The sequence below is a fragment of the Strix uralensis genome, chromosome 24, assembly GCF_047716275.1.
Source record: "Strix uralensis isolate ZFMK-TIS-50842 chromosome 24, bStrUra1, whole genome shotgun sequence".
NCBI classification, from domain to species: Eukaryota; Metazoa; Chordata; class Aves; order Strigiformes; family Strigidae; genus Strix; species Strix uralensis.
The window spans coordinates 5,146,215-5,171,881 of NC_133995.1; the positions used below are offsets into that span (position 1 = coordinate 5,146,215).

At 50.4% G+C, this 25,667-nt stretch overlaps 1 protein-coding gene across 12 annotated transcripts in view; it reads right to left on the reverse strand.

Annotated features, from left to right (window-relative positions):
• ANKS1A (ankyrin repeat and sterile alpha motif domain containing 1A) overlaps positions 1–25,667 on the reverse strand; it is a 127,474-nt gene that overhangs the window by 30,066 nt on the left and 71,741 nt on the right. For 11 of the 12 annotated variants that reach the window (XM_074893906.1, XM_074893909.1, XM_074893908.1 and 8 more), the window contains 4 exons: positions 17,034–17,140; positions 1,092–1,190; positions 536–688; positions 267–374 (listed from right to left, as the gene is read on the reverse strand). In XM_074893906.1, the coding sequence (XP_074750007.1) occupies positions 267–374; positions 536–688; positions 1,092–1,190; positions 17,034–17,140 (467 nt within the window). The remainder of the gene's footprint in view (positions 1–266; positions 375–535; positions 689–1,091; positions 1,191–17,033; positions 17,141–25,667) is intronic. The other variant, XM_074893913.1, reaches the window with a different exon arrangement.

Below are 25,667 nucleotides of genomic sequence, written 5' to 3' on the forward strand. Positions count from 1 at the left end.
AGTAAGGCTGAACGTGCCTCCCTCTCTGGGTACCCATCCAGGACCTGAGCTCTCAGTAAACACCCTCTACAGATCTCCGAGTCCCCCAGAGGTGACAGCAGCTAATCAGAAAGGGGACAATTATTCCTGACAGACCCAGGTTAAGCACTTCAAAAGAAAGGGAGGAAAGTGAAGGAGAGCCAGGGCAGAAGAAAGCACCCCGGCCACCGCCGAGCACGCTCCGCACAGACACATCAGCCCGGCAGGGAACACAAACAGTGACTCACTCTCAGCTGCGAGAACCGCGGCGGCTTTGCCGGTGGCTCCTCGTAGGGTCTGTCTGCCAGGGAGGCGATGATCCTCTTCCGATGGCCCAGCAGATTCACCTTCAACACCTGCAGGGAGAGACCACGGTCACTGTAGGTTTTCCTGCCCTCAGCACAAAGCAAAGCTTCCCCTCTTCGAGCAGCGCTGCGCCCGTTTAACACGACTCCCCGCAAGTCACAACCCCCCAGGCAGGACCTCACGGCTGTGGCAAGAGAAAGGCAACACTCACGTTTACTATTTCAAGCTCCCAGAGGTTTTTCACAGTGTCAATAGAGCTGTAGCCGCTCGAGAGGAAGGACTGGATGTAGTCCTGCAGCCCCAAAGAGTCGAGCCATGCGGGAACCGAAGGCTGGCTGTTCCCATCACAGCCCAGGGGTTTCAACTGTAAAAACACAGGAAAGGGGTTAAAAGCCCCGGGGGGCTGGGATCCTAGGGCATACAGCATCAATTAAAATCAGTTTAAAGGCCACCATCGCCTCCACTAGCAGCTTTGAAGTAAAAAAAAGTCACTGTATAAACAGGGAACGCACTTGGGATCAAGACTGGCAGGAGGAACAGCCACCCTCTCCCCAGCACGGAGTCACCCCATCCTCAGAGCTCGGCAGACCAACGTACTCCTCCTCCTCCCTGCTAGTCCCAAACCCCTTCCCACAGCCCCTGCCATCCGTCCGTGGGTCGCAGGGCCGTGGCTGGAGTCACAGGGACTGGCTTTAGTTTCCTCTGCTTTCACAGCCGTGCAGGGCAATGCCCCATCCCTGTTTCAGGCGAGGGGTGTCGGTGCTGACCTTGGGGAGGGAGCGAGCAGCCTGGAGGAGCTTCCGACGGTGCTGCGGGTCACCGATCCCGATGTCCCGAAGGTCCTGGTCCTCCATGACATTACAGCCCTGCGGGGACAGGAAGGAGCAACATGGGAGCAGAGGGCAAGAGAAGCCACATCAGCACCCTCCTGACCTCACCTCCCAGCGTGTCCCCACATCAGGAGGAGGAGGAGGAGGAGGAGGAGGAAGAGGAGGAAGGCTCCCACGCATGACAGCTCTGCTCCATATACCAACCTCAGGCACCGAGAGGGCTGACACGAGAGGGGCTGTGGCACACCCAGCACCGGTGGGGCAGAGCACTGCCACCCCCTCCTGCCTGCAGAGATGCTTTCATCACCGCCCGGGTAAACCCCAGCCCCGCTGCACGTGTGGAGCCTGAGAAGGGGCATCAGCTCTGCTCAGCCTCCCTCCACAGCCACAGGGAAATCTGAATTTCTTTCCATGAGAGCAGACAACCAGGTGAAGGTCAGATTTATCCGCCATCCTCTGGGCAGGGAGGGAGCCCACCCCGCTCTGGCAGAGCAGCTCTCATTGCCACACAGCGCTCTGTTAAAGCCCATTTTCTGCCCCCCTTCCCCCTGCAGAACAAGAGTGGGGGCACGCAGAGCAAACTGACTTTACCCCCCTCTTAAGAGCCTCCAACACAACCTGCTTCCCTGCCCCTCATACCTGGGGAGAGCTCAGCAGGAAGCCCGGGCACGTCTCCCCATGGCTGGAAGAGCCACGCTGCTGTTTGACCGAGGGCTTCGGCTCGAGCCTGGACCCCCCCCACCCCAGACCTGCCTCCCTCTGCTCTCAGGAGAGTCACAGCTGAAGGTCTGAGCTGACAGCGCTTCGCTGTTCCACATTTTGGTTTTATAAAAGAAACCTAATTAAAATTGGCTGTCGGGCAATACGCTGCTGCAGGGGCAGGCAGGCTGCGGGAACAGCGGGCTGAACGGCCAGGGCTTCAGGAGGGAAAGGCGAGGGGAAGATCGCCAAGTATCCTCTTTAAAGGGCAGCAAATGTTTTATATTCCCTCCCACCCCGCACTTTCTGCAGTATTTCAGCACGTATGTTTTGCTCTCCGAGCAGCTGACCCACCTGAGCTTGCCCCTGCAGGGACGATGCTGCCTCCTGCAAGGGCAGAGGAGGAGGAGGAGGAACAGCCCTTCCCACTGCCCCGGCCACTCTGGGATGCTCCTGGACAAGCCAGGACAGCCCGTGGGGAGAGCTCGCCCTTGGCAACGGCTTTAGGAGAGTCACCCTGAGCACTTCACGGAGCCAGACGCCAGTCCTGCGGCTCGCTCCCGGCAGTGCCAGCAGCCGCTTTGCTCCTGCCTTGCTCGGTTTGTGCCTGGTCTACGACAGCCCCGAGCCCGGCCAGCGTCGCTGCCGCCACCTCCGCGGCCTGGTGCGATAACTGCCGGGTAGGACCCCGCGCCGCTCGCCGCCCCCGCCAGCCGCAGAGATAAGTGTTCACAGAAACACAGAATTAACGCTACAGATAAGAGATGCCCGGAGCAACACGTCGTAGCTGGGAGAGCTGCCCTCGGAGGCCAGACTGCAGAGAAACAATTATTTAGCAAATGACAGTGGCAAATTAAAGCGGCGGGTGGCGGGGAAGCGGGGCCCTGCAGACACTCCGCCACCGTCAGCACTCACCGCACCGAGGCGGAGGCTCCTCTGCCTCCATCCTCCCCTGGCAGGCAGGGATGCCCGACGCCCTCAATTCCTGGCAGGACCGAGCCCACAGATCTGGAGCAGCCAGTCGCAGCACAAAAACATTTGTCTGAGTTGTTTAAACAGGAGAAAGAGCCGGGACTACAGACCCTGCAGCCTATTAGGGTGGTTCGCTCCCTGTTTTCTAAAAGGTCACACACTTCATAGCAGGAGGCTGCAGTGCTGGTCTGCAGTGCCACTGCCCGCTGGAAAGAGCTGCTGACACAGCTCGAGATGGCACGGTGGTGGGTGGCAGCTTGGCAGGGGCACGGGGCCACACCGATACCTGCCCTGCCCTTCTCGGATTGCACCCCACATCCTGCAAGCAAGGCCACGGGAAACCCCTGGGTCTCACCCGAGTGGCAACGCTACACACAAAGCTCCCTGCAAGGCGTAACTATGTCCTACGGGCTGTTCTGTGCACCCCTCAACCGCACTAAATACATTTTAAAAAAAGGCTTTTTGTTGGTTGAAGGCTCTGAGGGTGCCCATTAGGTTCAAGAGCAGCAGCAGGCTCTGTTGCATTGAGAGCAAACCCCCTGCGTGAGTAAAGCGGGGAGGCTGCTGCTGTCAGAGGCAGCGATCGCTCCGGCTCGTTAGCAGCAACATCCCACCAAAAAAAATGAAAACATCCCTCCCCTTTCTTGCTCACAAATTTTAAGCCAAAGAGCCACATTTAATGTGCATTCTTGTAACAGCAGGAGATGGTGTGCTCAGCTCAGGGGAAAAGGGAAAGGATTAAAGGCAGCTTAACTCCCCTGACATGCACCTTACCTGGCACAAGCATTTTTGCACTACAGCGCTGCTACAGGGGTTGCCAGAAGGTCCTTGGGAGGCGGCATATGTGCGAGGAATCCATCTCCTAGAGGGAGATGGCTTTTAAAGGGCTTTTTTAAACGGGCTGAAGAGCACTAGAGCAAGTAATGGGATTTCTCCTGTAAGCCTGGAGAGCAAAGCACTACTGCCCTGCCTGGGGGAGGCAAAGGGAAGCACGGGAGGGACTGACCCACCGAAATCCCTGCGGCAGGGTAACGTCACACCTCGGGTACCCAAAACCTGCAGTTCCTGACAGCTCAGCCCGCTGCGCTCCCCCAGCCTGCCCATCGCCGTGCTCTGCTGCTGAATCCCTCGGTGAAGCACTCGAGGAGCAAGGGCACGGCTCACAGCAAACCCTTCACGCACCGACCAGGACAGCAAGAACGATTCGCAGCCAAGCGAACTGCGACAACGGTGATGGGTAATTTTCATGTATAAAAAGTAAACAAGCTTGCTGGTCCTATTTACATTTTTACTCATGCTTATTTTTCCAATGTTGAGCCTTTTTGGTGCTAAACTGCTTTAGCACAGCGATGCCTGGCGAGCACAGCTGCGCTCCCAAACAGCAGCACGGGGCTGGCAGCTCACGCTCTCCCAGGACGCCTGTTTTATGCCAACACGGCCAGCGCCAGGCCCAAGGCAAGGCAACAGGTGTTCTTCCACTTTTGGCGTCTCAAATTCAAAGAAAATCGTTTGCTGTGTAGCAAGGATACAAGCTAGTTAAAAACCATAAAGCCTACAGCTTTCTCCAACACTCCTTATTTTTATGTGTCACATTAAATTCCCCAGTGCCAGTCCGTGTTCTCAGGGTACTTAACAAGGATAGACAAAGCATAGCAGCTCCGAATAAATCATTACAGTCTATTGTGCATGAGCCTCCGCTTGGAGAAACGTCCTTTAAACCCATCCGGATTTCGTCTCCTATGAAAAAAATAATCTGCCACTAAAATAGATAATTAAATGCAAACACACTGGAGATCTTTTAACCTTTGCCAACCGAACAGATGAGTTGTTTAAACCAGACTGTAAACCTGTTTGCATTTAACACGCCCTTCAGACAAAAGCCAAGGGGCAGAGATGCTCCGCCTGGGCCACCGCTGCCACCTGCCTCCGAGCCACACTCCTCAGGCACAGCAACTGCCGCGGGTTTGCTTAGTGCCCTGCTCTCTGCTCGGGCTAAACCACCTCTCTGCTCGACCAGCAACTCATGATGGAGCACAAAAAGCCCCTAAGGAAGGAGGGTTCCCAGCCACGGAGACCCAGCGGCTTTCATCCTTCCCGGCCTCTCCCAGCACGTCTCACCTGCTTCTCGTGGCCAGCCCCATCCTTCCTGACCCCGCAGCACCGGCTCGCGCCGGGCACGCGGCTGCTGAAGGGTCTTAGGTCTGTCCCTGAGCCAGGCAAGAGCCATTTCTTTGCTGTACTGAGGAGGGGATGACCGCAGACACGTCCACACCCAGCAGCTCGCGGAGGAAAAGGGAACAAGGCATTCATCACCGAGATGAAACAAAGCCTCTTCGTTACAAAGGGCTGCTCCAAAGGGAGATTGCCCTGACGCAGGGCTGCAAAATTCCAGAAAAACTGCTGTAAGGATTTCTGATGGGTTTTTTGGGGGAGTTTGTTTTTGATTTTTAAACAATATCCCAATACAGGTTTTTGTTTGATCATTTTTAGATTTTTTTCCTTGGTTTTTTTTGGTTGTGGGTTTGTTGGGTTTTTTTAAACAAGTTCCCTTCAGTGCTGACGCAGGTTGGCAGCCAGGTCAGAAGGTGCCACCTCCCAGGCGCCCGCTGAAGGCCGCGGAGCAGCGCTGGCAGCCGGAGCCCAGGCTCACGGTCAGTCCCTCGCCGGCTCCTCTGAGGACAGGTTCAGCAAATACCCGAGGCAGGGGAGAGGACTCGCTCTGCTGTTATCCCGGTCCTCTACACTCCTCCAGCAGCAGTCTCAGAAATGCCAGTTAGAATCAAAAAGACTTTCCAAAGACCTATTTCAGACTTTATTCGTTGTGACAAGTGCTTTTTACCTTGCGCACTTCTCCCGGCTGTGGGGCTGAGTGGAGCCAGTGCAGCTCAGGGCTGCACCTGGACCAGAGCTCTCACCTTCCCCATCCCAACACCTCACCGGTTTCTCCTCGCTTCCATCAGGAACTAGCTCTCAGCATTTCCTGCACCACAGGGGCTTGTTCAGGATTTGTTCCCAGAACACGCATCCTTGTGTTAATCCAGATTTTAGTACAGCACCATGCACACGTGTTAATCAGTCTTGGTAGAAAAATCTTCAGCAATTTTTTATTCCCAGAAGAGCTGGGATGATCCCTAAAAAAATAATCCACCAGGAAGCAGAGGCTGAAATATTTTTTGCAACAGGCACAGGAGCAAATTTCCCCCCTAAGCTTCAGCTGCACACATGTGAGTTAGGTCGAGGAAGGGAGTACTTCCCCAGCGCATCTACCAGGGGGTGAAATGCATCACCCAGATGAGTCCTCCTGTGCTCCCACTGGCAACCTGAACAATCAGTCCAGCCGCAGACACCTGACCCTGGGCAAGGTGAATCCCACTCCCCAGGTCCAAACTGGCAGTGACTGGCTGCAGACAGGCCAGAGGGGGGGCTTTCATCCCCCACCCTGGCCTTCAGCTTCCTTAGAGCTGAACTGAGCTCCCGCCATGGAAAGGCACAAATGCACATGACTACGAGGGGCACGTCTGAACCCCGTCTCTGCCCTCCGCATTGCCCCAAAGGAGGGGCAAAGATCTGCCAGTGACCCACGTCCCTGTCTGGGCTGCCCCGGGGAGCCCCAAAGGATGCTGGTGCAGCCGACCCGCCTGTGAGAACAGCAGCTTTTAGAGAAAGGGTCTGCTTTAGTCACGCTTCCCATCTTGCACTGTAATTAAACAGCCTGCGAGGCTCCAGGTTTCTCATTAAAGGGAAAAAAACCACCAAAAAGCACAGTCAGAGGTTACACGGTAGGAAGGTAGCGTCCCCTCCTGCGGGTTAGGTGACCCCAAAGGCAAGCGTGCCAAAATCAGAGCTGCTGAAGTCTGCCAACATTCCTCCTCCAGCCGGGCACTCTGCAGGCACTTAACTACCCAATTTTCAGATGCTGCTTCTCGCACAGAGCCTGGCTTCAGTCCATTCTCTCTTTCCAGCTAAGGAAGGGCCCGAGGCAAAGAAAGTTTCGTATAGGACGCGTAGTCTTATCCAGCCAGCAACGCAGCTTAATGAATCCCGACTGTCTCACTAAGCTCACGCTAACACAAGTGCTGCCTCTGTTACTAAACCCTGTATTAAAGACAGGCGACGGACTGCAGGGAAGACGGGGACCAGAATGTGTTTGCTATTAAAAGCAACAGATGCAAAACCCAAACACAGCTTTTCCAGACTACAAAGGCTTCTGCAAACATCTATAGCAGAGTGCCTTCAGCTGCATGAGCCAAAGCATCCATTTTTTCTTAGATTAATGCATACAAAGCTCTTTTTCTTTCCCCCCCCTCAGTATATTCAAAACAATTTGCATCTTGTCAAGGATTTTGCTGCCACTGCTATTGCTTTACTTTTGGCAACCAAAAGCCTGGATGTGGGAGATGGAGACGCATCCAGCTCACCACAGACCCAGCCTAAACAGGGATAATACGCAGCAAGTCCTGAAAATGGAGGTTGCACCTTCCTCAGCCTCAACACCACTTCCAATTTCTCCTTTTCAGGTGAAAAAAGAATCAAGAATCCTCATTTTGGTCATCTTGGTACCAGCCAGCTGCGGCTTTCAGGAACTTAATGCAAAGCAGGCAGTTCAGGGTTTGCAGTCCAGAAGATAGTGGCTCAATTACGTGCCCAGCAAGGGGATTTGGCGAGCCCCGCGTGGCTCTGCCTGAGCTCCTGGGTGCTCCTCCTGCCAGACTTGTGAAAATCCACTGGGCTTCACGGCCTCGCAGCCTCGGGCAGCATCCGAGGATAAGGGAAAGCAGCGAAACTCAGAAAGATGAGCTATAGCGAAGGTATTCCTGGGAGCTGACAAAGCCACTGAAGCTGGCAACGAGCTCCCCGTCCCCAGATCTATTAGTGGTTAATGAGGAAGCACCTTCTTTCCCTGCAGGTTTGGAGGCTGCACATTTGGCCTCATCCAGCCCCTCCGAGCTGTTCAAACCCACGCGAGCAGGGTGCAGGGAGCCACCAGCCGAGCCCTGCAGAACCTGGCCAGCCCACCCCTCACTGCACAGGGGCTCTACGGATCTGCCCTGGGAGTGAAAAGCCCCGCTAATATATCTTGTTCAACAGGACAAGAGCAGCTAATGCCTCGTTAATGGACTAATTTATAAGCTTGTCCTAGAAACAAGCTTGCATTCTGTCTGTATATCTGCATGATCTGCACTTGGGGGCTTTTCACCCGAGACCCCTGGTGATAGCACAGAGCATCACCCCCTTTTACAGACTAAAAAGTGCTAAAAACTCCAAAATAGAGCCTTGATTACAGGCAATGCCGAATCCCTATGGCTCCATCATCCACCCCTGGCTGCTCAGCCCCTCCAACAAACCTGTGCCAGTGGCTTATTTATCTCAGAGCAGGCTGACGACCCCAGAGCCGGGACCTGCACACCCCGATCTCAGAGCCAGGACACCAGCACTTGGTCACACAAATATATATTTGTAATCAGCCTTGTGATCCACAGGGTTTCATGCCTTCCCTTAATGGTATCTGCAGTTTGAGATAGTTCAGTGGAAACTAAGGGAAAAGAAGTATTTGTTTAGCTAAGGGCGCGACAACAAAGCCCTAGCTCTTCGGAGCACTGATTGTGGAAAGGGCTCATATACAAAAACCTACAATAAATCCTAGATTAGCACACAGCCACTTCATTTTTGTTTAATTTTCTTCCCCATGCAGACTGGCAGCATGACAATAGCAACGGAGGGAATCGGTCATGGTTGTCAAGTTCAGGCAATTTTATTGAGAGAAAAAAAAATTAACTGCTACTTTAATGGCTTTTTAAATGTTTATTGGGCCTGGAGCTACTAATGAATCAAATGTAAGTATCCTCTAAATTACCAGTTCTGGTCCACCCACTTTGCTCCTCAAAACCCCACTCCAAACTCACTGCTCTCCGTGAAGTCTGTTCCCATCATCTGCGGAGCTTCAGCGCAGCTCAGCCACGTTTCCCCGGTCAGAGCCGCGGGTGAGCGGCCAAAACGCTCTCTCAAACCCCGAATCATTGCACGTCTCTGCTCTCGCCCTTCCCTTCCAGAGAAAACCCAAAAGCCCATACCATCGTGGACAAAGCACGGTCCTTGTGAACCACCCAAGTAGCATCTGAAACCCACTTGAGAGCTGTCAAAAAAAATTCATTTCATTGTATGAATCGATTCCCGCTCAGACGCTTGGCAGAAACCCTCACACAAGGGTCCAATTCCACTCTTCGGGGTGTTCATCCAGGGCATCGAAATCAGTCTGGGGACCAAGGGAGAAATGCATTCCCAGTAGGTTGGCAGCAATGATAAACACTAGACAGTATCATGTAACGTGGCTGATGTACTCCCTGCCTATGTCAAAAATAAATGAAAGCCATTTCAGTAATAAATCTGCCAGCCTGCATGAACCAGGCCAAAGAGATCCCCAACTGTGATTAGCAATTGTTAAAGGGTAGATTACCAGCACATCTAGGTATTAGCAGTATTTGCTTCCACCTGCAGCAGCTCAACACACACCCATTTACAAGCTCAGTCACCGAACGCTGCTGCAGGGCAGAGCTCTGCAGCTCAGACTTTGGGAAGACCAAGTCCAGAACCAACCTGGATGAAGAGAGCTTGCTTCAGCTTGAAACCAAGCCTACCTACCCAGGAACAATCTACACAGACTAAACTTACCTGGGTCTATGCTAAAATATCCTCCAACATGCCAAGTTGTTTCACCATGTGTAGAAGCAGTAAAACCTTCTCTGTGGGATCTCTGATAGGTCACTATTCTTCATAGATCATTACTGGGTGCAAAACACTACTGGAATATGTCCGTTTTCCCCAGATGACTACTGTAAAATAACTTTTATATAAAAATAGATAAAAAAGCTCTGGGGCACACACATTCTCAGAGCATGCTAAAAGCCTGGTTGCTGCCCAGGGGACCAGTATCTGCCAGCCAAGAGGGGTAGGTACGAGGTGGATCATGGAAAGCAGCAATGAGGACCCCAGGAGACACCCCATGCTCCAGCAGGACGGGTATCAGGTGAAAATGAAGATCGTGTCGATGTCAGCCAGCACCCAAAACACGGGGGTTTGCAGGGCAAAGGAGACCCTGCTCCGTGCTGGCAGGGCTGTCCTCGGACCCAGCCTGGCAGACACTTGCTGGGCTCTGCTCACACACCAAGCCCATGCCTCAGCTCTACATTTTTATCAACTGTTTGCTTGCACACACACACACACACAGAGGGGAGAAGAGAAAGGCTCTTTCATAACAAAGACCACTGCAGGCTAATCTAACATGGCACTGAATTACATTTAATCAAATTAATGTCAGTACTCTAAATTATTTGTGGACATCCTGTTCTTCCAATGCCATCAAGTTTCTACCACTTCTCCCCAGTATTAAAAAAAAAAAATATAAAAAACACCCCAGAGGAGCCCACGGCACTACACAAGGAGAACAGATTTCCGTTTCTGATGCTGTCTCATTGAATCAGCATTAGCTGCTTTCCACACACTCCATGGGAATCCAGGCCTGAACAATAAAAAAAACCAATAAAAAATGGTTTATGTTCTGTTTTACCTGCTCATTTGTGAATCAAAATATCTTTGGACTGAATAAAAAGTTCAACTACAGAATCATCGTACAATTGCCAGAGCATGTGAGGTTTGCCCTTCTCAGATGTCAGCCTGAAAAGTTGTCTGGGGTAGCAGCAAACATTCAACCCTCCAAGGGAAGGAAAAAGCTTTTGCAAGTATCTCAGATACATTTATGGGATCTGTGGGATCACAAAATACTGCAGTGAGAGTGCAGGTAACGGCATTTCCTTCCCCACTTCTGCGGGGGAATTCCACCACAATTACCGCCACCCCTTCTCATTACACTGCCAACGTTCCTTCTTTCCCCAGAAGAGCAGAGTCCAGCCCGGCCTCTCCCTCTGGGTCACTCCTGTGTTTGCCATGGAGCACTGGGATGCACTGGGATGCACTGTGCATCTCAGCATAAAACCAGTTTCTCGGGGGACCTCCTGAAGAGAGCACCTGCTGCAGGGGCACTGGTGACCGCAGGAGACACGATGGGACCAAGCTCTAGGAGCGGGAAAATCCCTCTTGGTCCATATTCTTGTGACATTTTCCTACTCTTACAGCTCCCCCAGCTCATCACCGGTCAAGGACAGTTAAGTCGATTTACAGCGCCTTTTTTGAATGACACTGCTCACTCACTGCTACGGTTTTGTGATCTGACCTTTTAATTTCCTCCTCCGGTGAAGGATGAAGCGATGGGTCTCCTGAAACCCCACGCACATACAAGGGCTGCATTCCTCCACGTGGGAGGTAGCAGTGCTGCCTTCTCTTGGGTGGTGGGGTATTCTTGGTTCATTAGTACTGTTAACATTTGGCATGCAATTCTGCTGAGGATTTTATTCTACTTGCAAAGCTGTATTTTTGCTAAGTCAAGGACAGCACAGCCAATGCCAGTAATACTCAGCTAGCAGCTTCAATTCAGTCATGTTTACCCATTGCACAAATAAACCTTTTCCCTCTAATGAAAGAATTCCAGTAGGCTGCGAAGCAGAGAAGGAGAATTTGAAGCACCATCTCCGTTTTAGCTTTTTTTAATCCCCAGCTGGCTGAACAGACTGCTTTTTGAATTAAAGCCTCATATTAAAAGCAGAAGCTGAGTGTCACAGTCCGATTGCCCCAAGCCAGCGATGCTGGCAGTGAAGGTCACCCAGTGGCAACGGAAAGGATGAGCAGAAGAAGCTGCTCCCTTGGACGATGGGGTTCGTGCTGGAGGGTAACAGCAAGAAAAATGGGGAAAGTCTCTTTCCTAGCATTGCCCATAAACACAACAAAGCTACTGTAGGCAACTTAAAGGGAATATAAGAATTTCTCCAGACACAGAAACGTGGCCCAGTATGCAGATGTCAGTATTTGGAAAGAGAACTCAGTCTTTTAGAAAACTAAGCTACCTAAATCCATCTCTTACAGCCCTTTTCTTCCCTCAACCAAGGCAAAAGATGACACACAATCTGAAATAAACAGATTTCAGTCCCTTCCCAGAAACACGTACTGACAAGTAAGCTTTAAAGTCATGTCAAAATGTTTAAATAATCCCGCTGATTTGTGTTAGCAATATCCACCCTTGACTGGAGTCAATCTTTGATCAAGATCATTTACCCTGAACTAGTCATAAACACTCCTGGGTTTGCATTTGACTGTGAAACCGGTCAGCATCGCCGAGATGCTCTCGTGTGCCTTATCAAACGCTGCAGCATTTTGTGTTGTTCTGCAGATTGAACAAGAATTTTACATCATGGAAACACTGATCAAGAAACCCTGCTTTCAGTGCCAGAACAAAGCAAGACAAACTCAGCCCGGCTGCAGCGTCCCGCCCCAGCTCCAGTACCTGAAACACCCGGCAGCGGTGTCCAGGCAGGCTGACAGTCGCTGCATCGACGCGTTAACACTTGTGATTCCCTTCTCCTTACGATGGCTGCGTCGACTTGTTCTTCCCTGACAAGCAATTCACAAGCCCTCAAAAATCTCTGCAAGTTCCAAAAGTGAGAATATTCCCAACAAGCCCTGTCAGACACCGCTCAGAACCAACTGGTACTACAAGTAATACTCTTATTTGTCCTGAATTCCCCCCAAAAGAGAAACAGCACTTGTGTACACACACACACGAAGAGGATCTCCTGACTGCAGTCATCACTCTCTAACCAAAGCAGACCTGAACTGCAACAGAAAAGTTTTAGTTTGCTGACAAGCGAAGCGCCGATCTCACAAGCCTGCGGGCAGGGGCTCCTGCTGGAGCACGAGACCTCCAGCTGCAAGTTCCCAAAACTCTGTCCCAGACGCCGAGCTGGAATTCCCAAGAGCAGAGAAGCCTCAGCTTGACATTCACAGCCCACCCCAGCTATCTGCTAAAATACACTCCTACCTCCCCTTTTTATAGGAAAACCTGTGAAAGGTTCACAGCTCACATTACTGTTTAAATCTCCAACCCTGCCTCTTCCACTGCAGGTCTCCAAAGTCTCCTTCAGCTGCCAGTGCTGCCTGTTAGAGCCTACGAGCAGGCCCTGAGAGAGGGAGCAGGATTGTTGCCTCCTCCCCACTTCTCCTGGGTGCTGCTTGCACAGAGCTGTCACCAGCGAGACGGGCAGTGGCGTGTCCAGAGAGCGCAGTAACCACCCAACAACGCATCGCCGGATTTCTGCAAGTAACGGAATTATTACTCTTGGAAACAATGCATGTTTCTGCCTTCCTAGATTAACATCTAATTAAGCAGCCCAGTATGTTTACAGATCACTTTTCAAAATCACTTTACCATTCTGTGTGTCCATGAATCATTTCCCTTATCTGGGGGGTAAAGGCTTTTGTAATACAGGGCGCAAATTAACGCAAGAGCCGGCTGAAACTACACAGGAAATTAGGAATTCCTGAAACCCAAACTAGCTGAAGCACAGGCTACAAGAGCACTAAAAAGCACCAGGCAAGCTTCTGCAACCCCAGTTTTTGTCTCTTACCTACTCTGTACTACCTGCTGGGTAGATAGTACATTTTAAACACGTATTTTTCTGAAGTGAAGAACAGCACCAAACGCCACTGTGCCAGCAAACGCCGGATTTCAGCCAGTCCCCGCTGCGGTTAGAGGACACGCTCTTTCACAGAATCACAGAAACGTCTAGGTTGGAAAAGACCTTGAAGATCATCCAGTCCAACGACTGACCTAACATTGACAGTTCTCAACTCCACCAGATCCCTCAGCGCTGGGTCAACCCGACTCTTCAACCCCTCCAGGGATGGGGACTCCCCCCCTGCCCTGGGCAGCCCATTCCAACGCCCAACAACCCCTTCTGCAAAGAAATCCTTCCTAAGAGCCAGTCTGACCCTGCCCTGGCGCAGCTTGAGGCCATTCCCTCTTGGCCTGGCGCTGGGTCCTTGGCTCAAGAGACTCATGCCCCCTCTCTGCACCCTCCTTTCAGGGAGTTGGAGAGGGCCAGGAGGTCTCCCCTCAGCCTCCTCTTCTCCAGACTAAACCCCCCCAGTTCCCTCAGCCGCTCCCCATCAGACCTGTGCTCCAGACCCTGCACCAGCTCCGTTGCCCTTCTCTGGACACGCTCGAGTCATTCAATGGCCTTTTTGGAGTGAGGGGCCCAAAACTGAACCCAGTAAATTTTTGATAGACTTTTCGTGATCCTACTGCAACTTACTATCTACTGCAGGCTGAGTATTCTTCACAAGTATATTAAAGAGCTCTTCTTCTGGGACGCAGCCCCTGTTTTCCAGCTGTACTATCCCTACACATCTAACAGTTTGCTCTTGCAATGCTTTTCTCGTCTACCCAACGTACAAGCTCCTTGTTTGCTCACCAACGGGACTGGGGCAGCAAAGGAGCATCCTCAGCGCACTGAAAAAACCCCACAGCACTGTACGTAGGGAGCAAAGCAGTGTGCAGTCTTACACAGAAAACGTTTCTGTACCAAAAGACACCAGCTTCTTAATTTTTACTACTAAAACTTAATTAGCCTCGTAGCCCATCTGGCAATTTGCAAACCATTACCCAGCATTCTTTGGACCTTGAAATATTTAACATAATGAGGCCCTAATAGGGACTAATCCTTTCACAGAAACCGTTTAACTTCAGGAAAATAATGCCACTTAGTTTGAAATATTCTTCATTAGCGATTGAAAGTGGCAGTTAATAAAGAAATTGTTATGTAAACCAGAGAAGGAATGGACAGCCTGCCATGCCAGGAGCCAAGCAGCCAGGTCCTTTCAGTACTTGCTGCACTAGCCAGCTTCAGTGTTTCCAACAATTTTAATAATTCATCTGAGAACATCAAAATCACTACTGAAAACAAGTTAACTACTTGCTCCTCATTTGTACTGTATCCGAAGGTTTCACACAACATCAGATGCTGAAGGCAAGTAACACCACAGAGGAAGAGATTCTTAATAATTAAACTTTCATTCTGGGCTGACTGTATTAGCTTGAAGTTCCCAGGCCGTGGATGAAAGGATTTAAGTCAGTCTTGGCATGGGTGCCAGAGTCAACTTCCTAGTAAAAGGGATAAGCAGCAAAATGGAAGTCAGCCAGGGTTTGCAGGAAATCTTTGTTAAATTATTTGACCTTTTAAATTTGAGAGGAACAAGCAAGGAGAGTGTCCCATTCCCCGAAACCAGCAGAAGCTGATTTCTTACACCGGGAGCGGTTACCCGGCATCGGATGGGGAACAAAAACACCCAGCCGTGAACAATATTAAAATGTAACTCCTACCACATACACCATAAAATCACATGGTGAGACATATACAACAAACCTTTTCTTTCATCTTACAAATGACAAAATTCTGCATCAGAGAGTTTGCAGCCAAGTGTTGCTATTTACTGCAAATAAGCACAGTCAATAAAAATCCCTGCTTCCGAGCCTCCAGCTCGCACCTCTCTGGGGACAAGTGGAAAGTTAATTTCCTTCATTATTAAAGTCCTGTGCTGAGAGAGATCTATCATCATGCTCGTCAGGCAGGGCCAGTCAGAGTAAAGGTGTTTTATCTGCTACCTGCTGGAGTGAGAGCAGCCCACTGGTACCACCGAGGTCACAGATCCATCACAGAGGATCCCAAGCAGGATCTACGGGGCTGTATTTAAATTAAATTTGTCGTACCATCTCCAGAGCACCCCGGAAGCTGCACCAGACCACCCCGGCACACAGGGATGCCGAAACCTCACACAGAGCCGGAGGCACCTGCCTCAAGCACAGTGGTCCCAGTGGCCAAGGGCCACCGGAGGGCTGCAACCAGCTGGGTGGGACACGGTGGGGCTGGACCCCCCCCGGAAGGGCCAGGGTGGGCATGGGGAGCAGCGGGAGCTGTCCCCCATCCTGCACGGCTGCGGGTGGTGTTGGAGCCCAGCGAGGGCACCTGGGATGTCTGTGGGGGCAGCTCGCCCCAAATCCTCCCCAGGGAAGAGGGAAGGTGCCACACAGAGGATACGGTGGAGGCAGAACAGCGTGTGGCAAGACCATCACCCACCGACGGCAGCTCCTCTATGGGAGGTGCATAAACAACAGCAGAATCCAGCTCTCGGGGGAGCGTTGGCCCTGCCAGGCTACGGGGACACAAGGGGTAAGCTGCTTGCCACGGGGGCCAGGAGGTACGGCTGTAAGTTGAATACTGTGGCAGCATCCAGGGCTGCTTGGGGATCCCATGACATTCGCAAGGACGCTTATCCTGTTGGTCAGGTCATTTTTTAAAAGAGTAATTACATCCAGCCTTTAAGTATCCCTACCAAGGCTGCTCCGATCTGCACTTCCTTGCCTCTCTACCCATGCCCTACCCAGCCTTCCTCCTTTCTCCAGCTGCCCCCACACCCCCTCCCCCCTGGCCAATGGCTGCTGTGTTTTCCGAAACCCCTTCAGGCAGCTCCCAGGCACACAAGGTGGGATCCTCCGCGAGAGCAGCTCTCTGCACCATCCACAGTACCAAAGAGACGCCCCCGCTCCCTTTCCAAGGCAGGATATTACATTGGCCCAAATGACTTTTCCGAAGGTTTACATCCATTTTTAGAAATTCTTTATTTGCAAAACTTGGGAGTCCACACTCAAAAAGCATTTTTTAAAGCCAAGCAGGAAGAACCCTCCTGCAGCACCAAGATTTCCTGTCTTTGCAGCTCATCATTCCATACCAATGCTCAGATTTTTCCACCATGCAGCTTTAAGTTTCTAGACACTGGTTATTAAAAAAATCCCCTCAACGTTAAGCATTACTGTGGTGTCATCATTAGGTTTCAGAGCCAACAGTGTCGATACAACTAGATACAGCTCATTAACATCCTGCCTGCATGCTTAGAGTAAGTATACTTCCAGCGAGAGGTCTACCACCTCCTTCACAGTCCAGAACTCAGACTGCTCAGTGATTTCTTCAAAACACAAGTGAATTTCGGTTCCCGTTTCAGGAGTAAATTGGATAGTAAAGATTTAGGGGGCAGAGTAAATAAAATTTTATATCAAAGTTATAGCGAAAAAACTATAACACCTGAAATAAATGTGAAGATGACACACAACCCAACACAACCCTCATTTCTTCCTTTTGTCTAATCTTCTGCACGCCCCCAGGACCGTTCTGCCGGGCTGCAGGACCCCGACCTGCTCTGCAGCTGACACGGGGTTTGGCTAACAAGTAAAGGTTTGTTAGAGCCCGTGGGTCCCACCCAGCAACTTACCAGGAAGCGGACATCATCAAAGCCGTTCAAAAGCAGCTTACTCTCATATTGCTGCAGGCCAATGGACTCCAGCCACTCCCCGACACTCTGCTCCAGCATCCGCGAACCTGACGAGAGAGGAATCGGCAGACGCTTGAAAAGGGAAAAACCGTTAAGGCGGTAGCAGCGGCACTCTGAGGAAGACAGATGGCATTGCCACATCATAGTCATTACCATAAAGAAACTCAAAAAATTATGCTCAGAGTACAACAAATCAGCTGGCAGACAATTCCTCTTGTGCGCACAGACCATGGACCACAAGCTTCCAGTGCCGCCGCGGGCTCCGGGTTCAATTTGTATCCCAGTTAACACTCAGAAAAAGAAACACCTTGCCCGGGCAAACTGTTTAGAAGCACTCCTGGGACCATGACATCACATGCACTGCTCTCAGGGCTCAGGCGAGTTTCTTGCCAGGCAAACATACGAAGCCCAACCCCGCGGGGATGCGGATCCACTCCTTGGCTCATCTGAAGGGGGCGGGAGGAGGGCAGCAAACTTTCACCCGAGGCATTCCCAGCCAGTCGTAGGTGCGAGGGAAGGGAGCGGAGCCGCTCGCAAATGCACAGAGATGTGCAGGTCCTCTCATCCATGCAACTTCGGATGCACTACCCTGCTCAGCGGGCCAGCGGAGAGGGCCAGGAGCACTGGAGGCACAAAGCAGCTAGAGAGAAAATACATCTTCATGCAGCTGAGACACAAAACAGACACGACGGACTTTCAGAAAAGCAGCAGAAGCCAGACTAGAGCAGCTGTCCACAGGAAGACATGCAAGACAAAGAAAGCACACAAACTGCAGCAGAAGAAAAGAAGGGCTTATACTTTTTTTCCCCAAGCAGTCCTGAAAGAGGCAGACCATGGTAAGGGCTTTTTCTCGCCGTTATGGTGTTAAGAGGAGCAGAGGCACGAGTGACCCCGAGCATGAGTCTGAGAGTCCTGGCACTGTCATTTTACCACCTAGGCGGGTGCATGGCATTTCAGCACGCTGCTCGGACCGGGCTGGCTGCACCGGGGAGTCTAACTACACCGCTGCACTGGGTGACAGCAAGAGAGACAGAGGAATCAGTGCGGTTTTCACCCAGTACATTCAGTCCCGCCAGGTGTTTGGTGCATGCTTGTATTTGCCCTTCCTTCATTTTCTTCAGCTAAGCGCAGCGGCTGCACCCGAGCCCCTCGTTCAGACAGGGAGCAGCTCTGGAGGAGGAGGCATTTTAGTTCCTTGTTTCTAAACCACGTCAAAACAAAAAGAAACCAAATGCAAGCACACTCTCTCCTCTTTCTGCAGCAGCTCAAGTCCGAGACATGCCCTGGCACCTCCTCTCAGCCTCTGATAAGTGAGATTCTTCCCGACACCCTATGGAAGCTGTGCAGACAAGCTCTCCCTTCCCTCACCCCTGGGAAGAGAGTCCAGTGACTTGTTACTCTCCTCTAGAAAAGCTTGAGACCTTAGATACAACCAAAAAAAGTTCAGAGATCTCCTTTTCATCGGGAAATTTGCTATGCAAGACAGGCAGAATTTTTCAGGCTTCTTAGCGCATCTGTTTCAAGGGCATACGCAAATAAAAAGATGATCAGGAAAAGCAAGTTTGCTTTCTTTGAACCTTCAGGTCAGCTGAAGCTGTGTGGTACCTTCCAAGCCATCCTTCCCACCCCCGCCCGCTGCAATGGCTGCACAACGCAGAGCTCACGGTGTTATCTGGAAATTCTTGGGGTAAGGGATCCTGCTGCTCTGGTCCACAGGAGAGCTCCTCTGCCAGGCGAGCCGCGCTCGGCGAGTTCGAGAGAGCTGGCCAGTCTTTCTAGTGCACACTGCAGCACGAGAAACGCAGAGATCACAAAAGGTTTCCGTCTCCCTCCCCTACCACAGCCTGTGCAGAAGGGCAGCATCTAAACCTGGAATTCATGCAACAAGCTCCCGCTTGCCCGGGGTCTCCATCCTTCCCTTCCGCCGATCCTCGGCAGCAGCCAGGCAGCCGTGTCCCCTCACCCAGCGATTGTGCGTCCTTGCAGAGCGCTGCAGCGGCGTGCTTTGTCTGAAGGCAGCGAGCTCCACGCTTGCTGTTCCACTCTCAGTCCTGTCTCCTGCTCTCGCACTGCCTGTCCCTCCCTTCTCTTCATCCTCTTACCCCTCCCAGCTTTTCCATCCACTGTACGAGCAGCGAGCAACCTTCGCAGCAGAAGCTGCAGGAGAGGGGAGGGAGACAGCAGCTTTATAACTCTCTAGTGGAAATGACTGACTTCTCAATATTTACTCAATGATGGACTACACAGCTTGGGTTTTCAAAAAATGATGTTACAGGTCTGCTTTGACAGTTCCAAGTGATTTGTGGCTGGCTCATATTTAATTTATCGAGAGAGAGGTGAGGAAACTGCTTGCTGCCTACTACAGCATTTCTGGAAGCAGTCAGGGAATTGGCAGGGGGAATGAAACCACAGCAGTTCCTTCCTCTGAGCTCCTGAATTTTGTTTTAAAAAATTATTTACTCTACTCAGCATAGAGTGTACTTTGTACACTCATAAATGTATTTCTGCTTTTAAGGGGGAAACCTACAGTGACACCAAGTGCAGGTTTTCTGTTTTTAAAACCACTTCAAATCAAGACAGAACGAAGCAGGGGGTAGGTATCTGGAGGGAGAGGAATGGAGGGGTTTGCTTTGAAAAGAAAACGAAGAGAACAGATGCCCAAAACATCCTAGGCTGAAAGTAAAGAAGCCCAAAACACGCTTGATATTTGCATGTTACAAGGAGGACACAAGAACAAATGAATCACAGTCACTGTGCCCCTCAGCAAGAGCCCAATCACAACTTCTGATGGAAACAAACTCCTAATTCTCAGGTCCACCCTTCTCCTTATGCTTCACATTTTAGGAATCCTACCTTTAAAAGGTCTGCAGATGGCAGAGGGGAAACAGTCAACAGAGTGTAGTTAGAAATAATTAGAGTATTTAAAAGTTGCAAAGAGAGCAAGCCAAGCCATTCAGTTCCTCTTGCAAGACATTTTTCAAGTAACACAGCATGCTTCAAAGAAAACAGGAAAGGGAGAGGGCTACCAGGGCTCAGAAAGGTCCAAGTTATTGTTTTAATAATGACCTTCAGTGCAAAGTTTGAGTCTGTTTGGAGGACGGAATAAGTATGTGGGCCACGCCGAAGAAAAAGCATCACCCTGTTTGCTCACAGAAACTGGAAACAGTTCAACGTGACCTGCTGCAGCCTGAACACACGAGCGTATGTGTTGATGAAACCACTGTCCAGACACAAAGTGAGCGTGCAAGAGAACCAAGTCAGGCAGTTATTGCCACAACTAGGGACATCATCAGCTCAAAGTCCTTAAATCCACTGAGGGGGCTATAAAGTCAGTCAGTGCATTAGGCAAGATGGATAGGCAAGGAGGATGTAGTCATTAATGCTATCAGATACAAGAAACACAGCCAGCATCCAACTTTACTGGAACTAAGATCAATTAGCCAAATGCAGATTGCTAACAGATTTCTCCCTCTTTTGTCAAGTAAAACACCAAGCACGTTCCTCATGTCTTAAGTCAACGGCAAAGTCACCAACCCAAATGCATGCCCTGTCCAGTGCAGCATGCCTCCTGCCTGCAACAAGCTGATTTATTGAGCAGAGACCACTCATCTCCTCTGGTTTTGGGGAGAGAAACGCTGCCCGACAAATCACCGTAACCCAGGGAGCAACACACAGGTTTCTTGTTCAAAGCCAGAGTGAGGTAAGACGCTGCAGTGCAGTGGGGTTGAGTTTCTGCTGCGAGACCTGTACTCCCCTACTCCTCTGACTCACATCTGGAAGGAAGAGATGATCAGAAGTGGGTTACTGGAGCTAAATGAACCGGTGACTGCAAAACACACATGCAGAGAGAGACAGACTGAACACAAACGTCTGTTCCCAGGCCAAAAAAACCTTTAAGGCAAAGGTTAGGTGGAATCCAGTATCCTTTAAGAGATGCTGTTCCTTGATTCCCCAACCTCAAAAAAGCACTTACCAACACGATCAGTGACAGACTTCTCCTCTCCTCCCGCCTGTACCACCCCACCCTCGGGAAATACATTTGAAAGACTTTATTACAGGCTCTACCAGGAAATCAGAGGGTCGAACCTGTTGGCCAAGAAATAGATTCTAGCCTCAAATTCTAGAAAGATGTCAGGATACATCTAATTAACGTATCATCCAGGGGCTTCAGAAGTTTAACGTGCTCATCTGTAACACCACAGCAAGACACGGAAGTTTTTTTACCCTGTTTTATGGAGAAAAGCTTTACGGTACAGAAACCAGCTATTTGCCCAAAATTGTACAGGAAGTCTGGGGCATGGCAGGGACCTGAAACCAAGCGTCTGTTCCAGCATGACTCCAGGGGTCCCTGCTTTCCCCAGACACAAATCAGTTGTGCGCAGTAACTGCCTGCACAAACAGACTCCAACCGTACTTCTCTCCGCAGTAACCGCCAAGCGAGGCATTTTACCTTTACAGACAAATTAGTGATTCCAGACACCAAGCTCGTCTGGAGTCCCCACACCCTCAGAGTCCACCCGTTTTTGAGGATGTGAGAGCATTTGGAGAGTTCCCTGCAGCTCCCTGCACATTTGGGATGTGATCCGAAGCATTAACACAGCCCTAACAAAGCCCTGAGGAGCAAAAGCTAAACACTGCTAGAAAACAAAAACGTAAGGGCACACGCACCCCAGGCCATCCTCACAGCAGGGGCTGGCACAGCACTGCCCGCTCTCTGGCTGGCTGCACTCGTAGGAAAGGAAGGAGAAACAGGGACTATGTACAGCAGCTGATCTGCCTACGAGGGACCCCAAACCGAGCGGAACACAGCAGAGCCTGCAGGAAGATACTCGGCTTAAGGACAAGGCAGCTCCTGGGTCTGCCCGCTTCCACAGACGGGTGTCCATTTTGCTGAAAACTCCCTGCACAACGGCAGCTTTTGCTGAAGAGCTGGCTCCTCCTCTCCCCTCCATGTTAGGCCTCTTCACTAAAGATATTGATCCATCACACACGCTGCTACAGCTACGGCCCGGCTTGGGGAGGGGAGGGCTTGTCATAAGGCAGGATGTTAAACAGTTGCTGTCGGATCAGACTAAAAACTACACAGCGTTCTGCATCCCTCTGCAAAGCCATTTGACCCTAGAAAACATAAGCCCTAATCAGTACGTTGTATCTAGGGCGGGCACAGGTTAAACTCCCACTGGGAATGCACGGTGGATTCCTCCTCACCAAAGCAAAAACCCAAGTGACAAGTGGATACGAGATAAGCTTTATTATGGCAAGCATGAGCAGCGTGTGAGGACACGTATTAGCATCTCATCAAGAGGAGACGCTGCCCACCCGGAGCAGTTCAGCTGCAGCAGTTTGGAGGTGAAGGATTTAAAAGGACAGAACCCCTCGTGGTGGCAGCTCTCCAGCATCCTCCATCACGCTGCAGTAACGGCAGACAAGCTCTCGAGTTCTGCTTTTGTCTTTGCTGCTGATTTAAAGGCAGAGAAGGGAATTCATCCTTAAAGTACAGGGGGGAAGCATCTCTCCTGCAAGCAGCCTTGTTTAGAGGCTATCCGTTCCTACAGGAATACTCAGAAAAAGCCTGGCATCATCCAAGTTGAGGCACGTGGCAGATGAACCACAAGCAAAGGGCACGGCCACCACGACACCCGTGCTGACCTGCAACTGGCACCACCCCAGTCCTGCTCTCAGCACAGCCACTGCCCTAACAGAAGTGGCTGGGGAGGATGATCCTCCCCCCCCGCAGAAATCCAAGAGGCACTGGGAGAAGGACGTGTCCCCAAACCGGCAGGACTGTTCCTGGCTATTGGGATGGTGGCACTTGGTCAGGACAGGAGTATCCCAGAGGACAGCACTGCCACAGCTGAACTGGTCCCACCATCAGAAAGCATTTCCTACGACAACATTTTCCAGATGTAGATTTTCTAAAACCCTTGAGCAGTACATGATATTTAGGCACCTTCAGGCCCTAGACAGCAGAGTTCATCAGCATCCATTTAATCAAGCTCCATACGTTCTGTCTCACTACAAACAGCTGTTTCAAAAGGCACCATTAAAGCCAAGCAATTATCTCCTCCCTTGAAGGCCACAGAGTCGGCTCCATACAGGAGACAACGCTCCCGAGGACCCACAGCTCTGCCTGCAGCAGCGCAGAGGGCAGGTTCCTTAACAAACTGCTGGTTTCCAAAGTGAAGCTGCTTCCCCGGAAGAGAAGAATTAAAATAAACCTCCCAAGCAGCTTGGAAATGTAGAAGCGTTGAGACACTCAGCTGGGAACGGGGCAGGTTGTTTCCTTGCTCTGCAAACAGCATGGAGACACATCTAGGGACTTTTACACTGATATCAAAGAGTCCTTCCTCTATTAGTTCCACCTCCCCTTCACATCTACTCTCCTCAAAAGGAGGCACAAGAAGTATAGAAAAAAGCTGGTAAAATGGCAAAACGATCGTGTTTAATGTGCCGAGCCAATGCGTGCAGCGAGGTTGCTGCAGGAGCAATGGAGGAAGATTTTTAACTGAGACTTGGTTCTCTCTGCTGCTCCAGTCCGGATCCTGAACACAAACTCTGCACAGGGTTTGCTATTCCCCACATCCCAGCTGCCTCTACTTACAACATTTATGGAAATGAGAGTGTTTTAACCCAGGATTGTTTCCCGTCGCTCTGATGCTGCATTGCGGAGATAAGAGTTATAATAGTTGCAAACATGGCTGGAGGAGGATGTTGCTCTGTTTGAGGAAAATCAATGCACTAAATGACACTATGATTGCTTCTTCACCTTGTTTTATGGAAATTAGAAAAAGCAAAGACAAAATGCTGAACTAAACTGTCTCACTATTTATGAAGTTTTATTATAAAATTATAAAACTATATACTTCAAGGTCATAGAAGTATGTAGGTGAAATATATAGAAAAAGAAATTGTCGTGAATTTTATCTGACTTGAAGCAACAATACGGCATCTAGAGTTTTACAGGTGGAAAGTTGGAGAAAAAACGTTACAATATTCTGGCAAAAACATTTTATGGGCTGCAGAAAAACAGCAGTTTTGCTGGAAAATCACTGCAACACGCCAGCTACTCTGGACAGTTTGTTTTAGAGGCTGGGTGGCAGAAGCTCCTCTTTACACCTTATTCTATTCCAACCAAACTAAAACCTGGCCCTTGGTAAGCTCCAGTTAAGACAAACTGCCTGAGCAGGACCCTTTGCCCCACACAGGCTTTGCTCAAGCATTCCTGGTCCCCAGGAAACGTTCCTTAATCTGTGAAATACAAACAGCCTCCAAGGGACACCTCACACAACCCAGCGCACCCCAAACCCCACCGTGCCTCACCACACAGCCCCTCCGAGCCCGTGCAGCAGCTCTGAACCCAGCAGTGAACGTGCCACTGGGATGGGTGAATTCCCGTGGAGATAACACGGATATTTGACATCTTGGTTATAGTCTGATGTACAATTCTACGTACAAAATTCCCATCCCATCGTCCGAGCGCTGAAAGGATTTTGTGAGCCTTAAAGAACAAAATACTAGAATGTGGAGGGCTATAGAGAGGTTCTGCTCATTTCCAAAGGGACAGACCCACACTTACATAATGAAAAAAAGCCAGAAAAAAAAAAGAGCATCTTGCTACTGCATTATGTATTTGAAACAAAAGCAAGACTGTTGTGGGGATTGTGAGACCAGCCAGAAGACAAATATGCAGCAGCTCTGTTTCAGACTGACTGCTTAAGGAAAATTTTGTTGTTATCCACCAGAGAAGAACAGAAACTTGAGACAAACATATTCTGAAAGGCAGGAGAGAACTGTAAGCAATCAGTTTGACTTTCTCAGAGGCTATGTTGAGAACAACAGTAATTGTAGGAGCCAGAAGATCAGGAAAATTTCTGTCCCTAGGATACTGGCTGGAGTCTTTACACTATCTTTCAGCTGCAAATGAGATTTTTTTTGTACGTGCAGAAAACCTGATCTTCCTCCTACACATTGAGCAAAGACTCAGAGAAGTATCAGAGCACAGTGGCTGTTGGGCTGTGTGAGCCGGGGCAGCGAGCCAGCCACTCTGGAGCTGGTTTTACTGCTGCAAGCTTGCTGAAGAGCACAAGAAGCATCCCAGACCCCTCACACAAGCCAGCAACTCTCATCTCCACCTAAAGGGAAGGACTATAAGAAGTCACTTCAGGTATTGGAAGGCACCAATAAAAACCCCACAATTCTCAGCAATAAGTCTTTGTTTAAAGCTATTCAGAGGTGTAAAATGTCACCACAAAATTTACCATATCCTAAACAGTAATACTATGCCCCAAAATTTATTAACAGGCAGTTTCAACTAGAAAAAAGACCCCCTACACACACACATTGCTGTCACTGGGTGAGTATTAATCAATACTGGGGTAATCAGGGTCCCCCACCTTCCCCATCAGGCTGGGGGTACCAGCTGCAATGCTCTTCACCCAGCCCATTTCCCCCAAAAGCCTGCTGGGAGGGAAGAGCAGCTGCATTATATAAAATTAAATGAATCTACCTAGGGGAGTATTGAATTAAAATTGCTGGTAGCAGTATCAAGCATTAGGCTGGGAAGCCGAGGTCTGC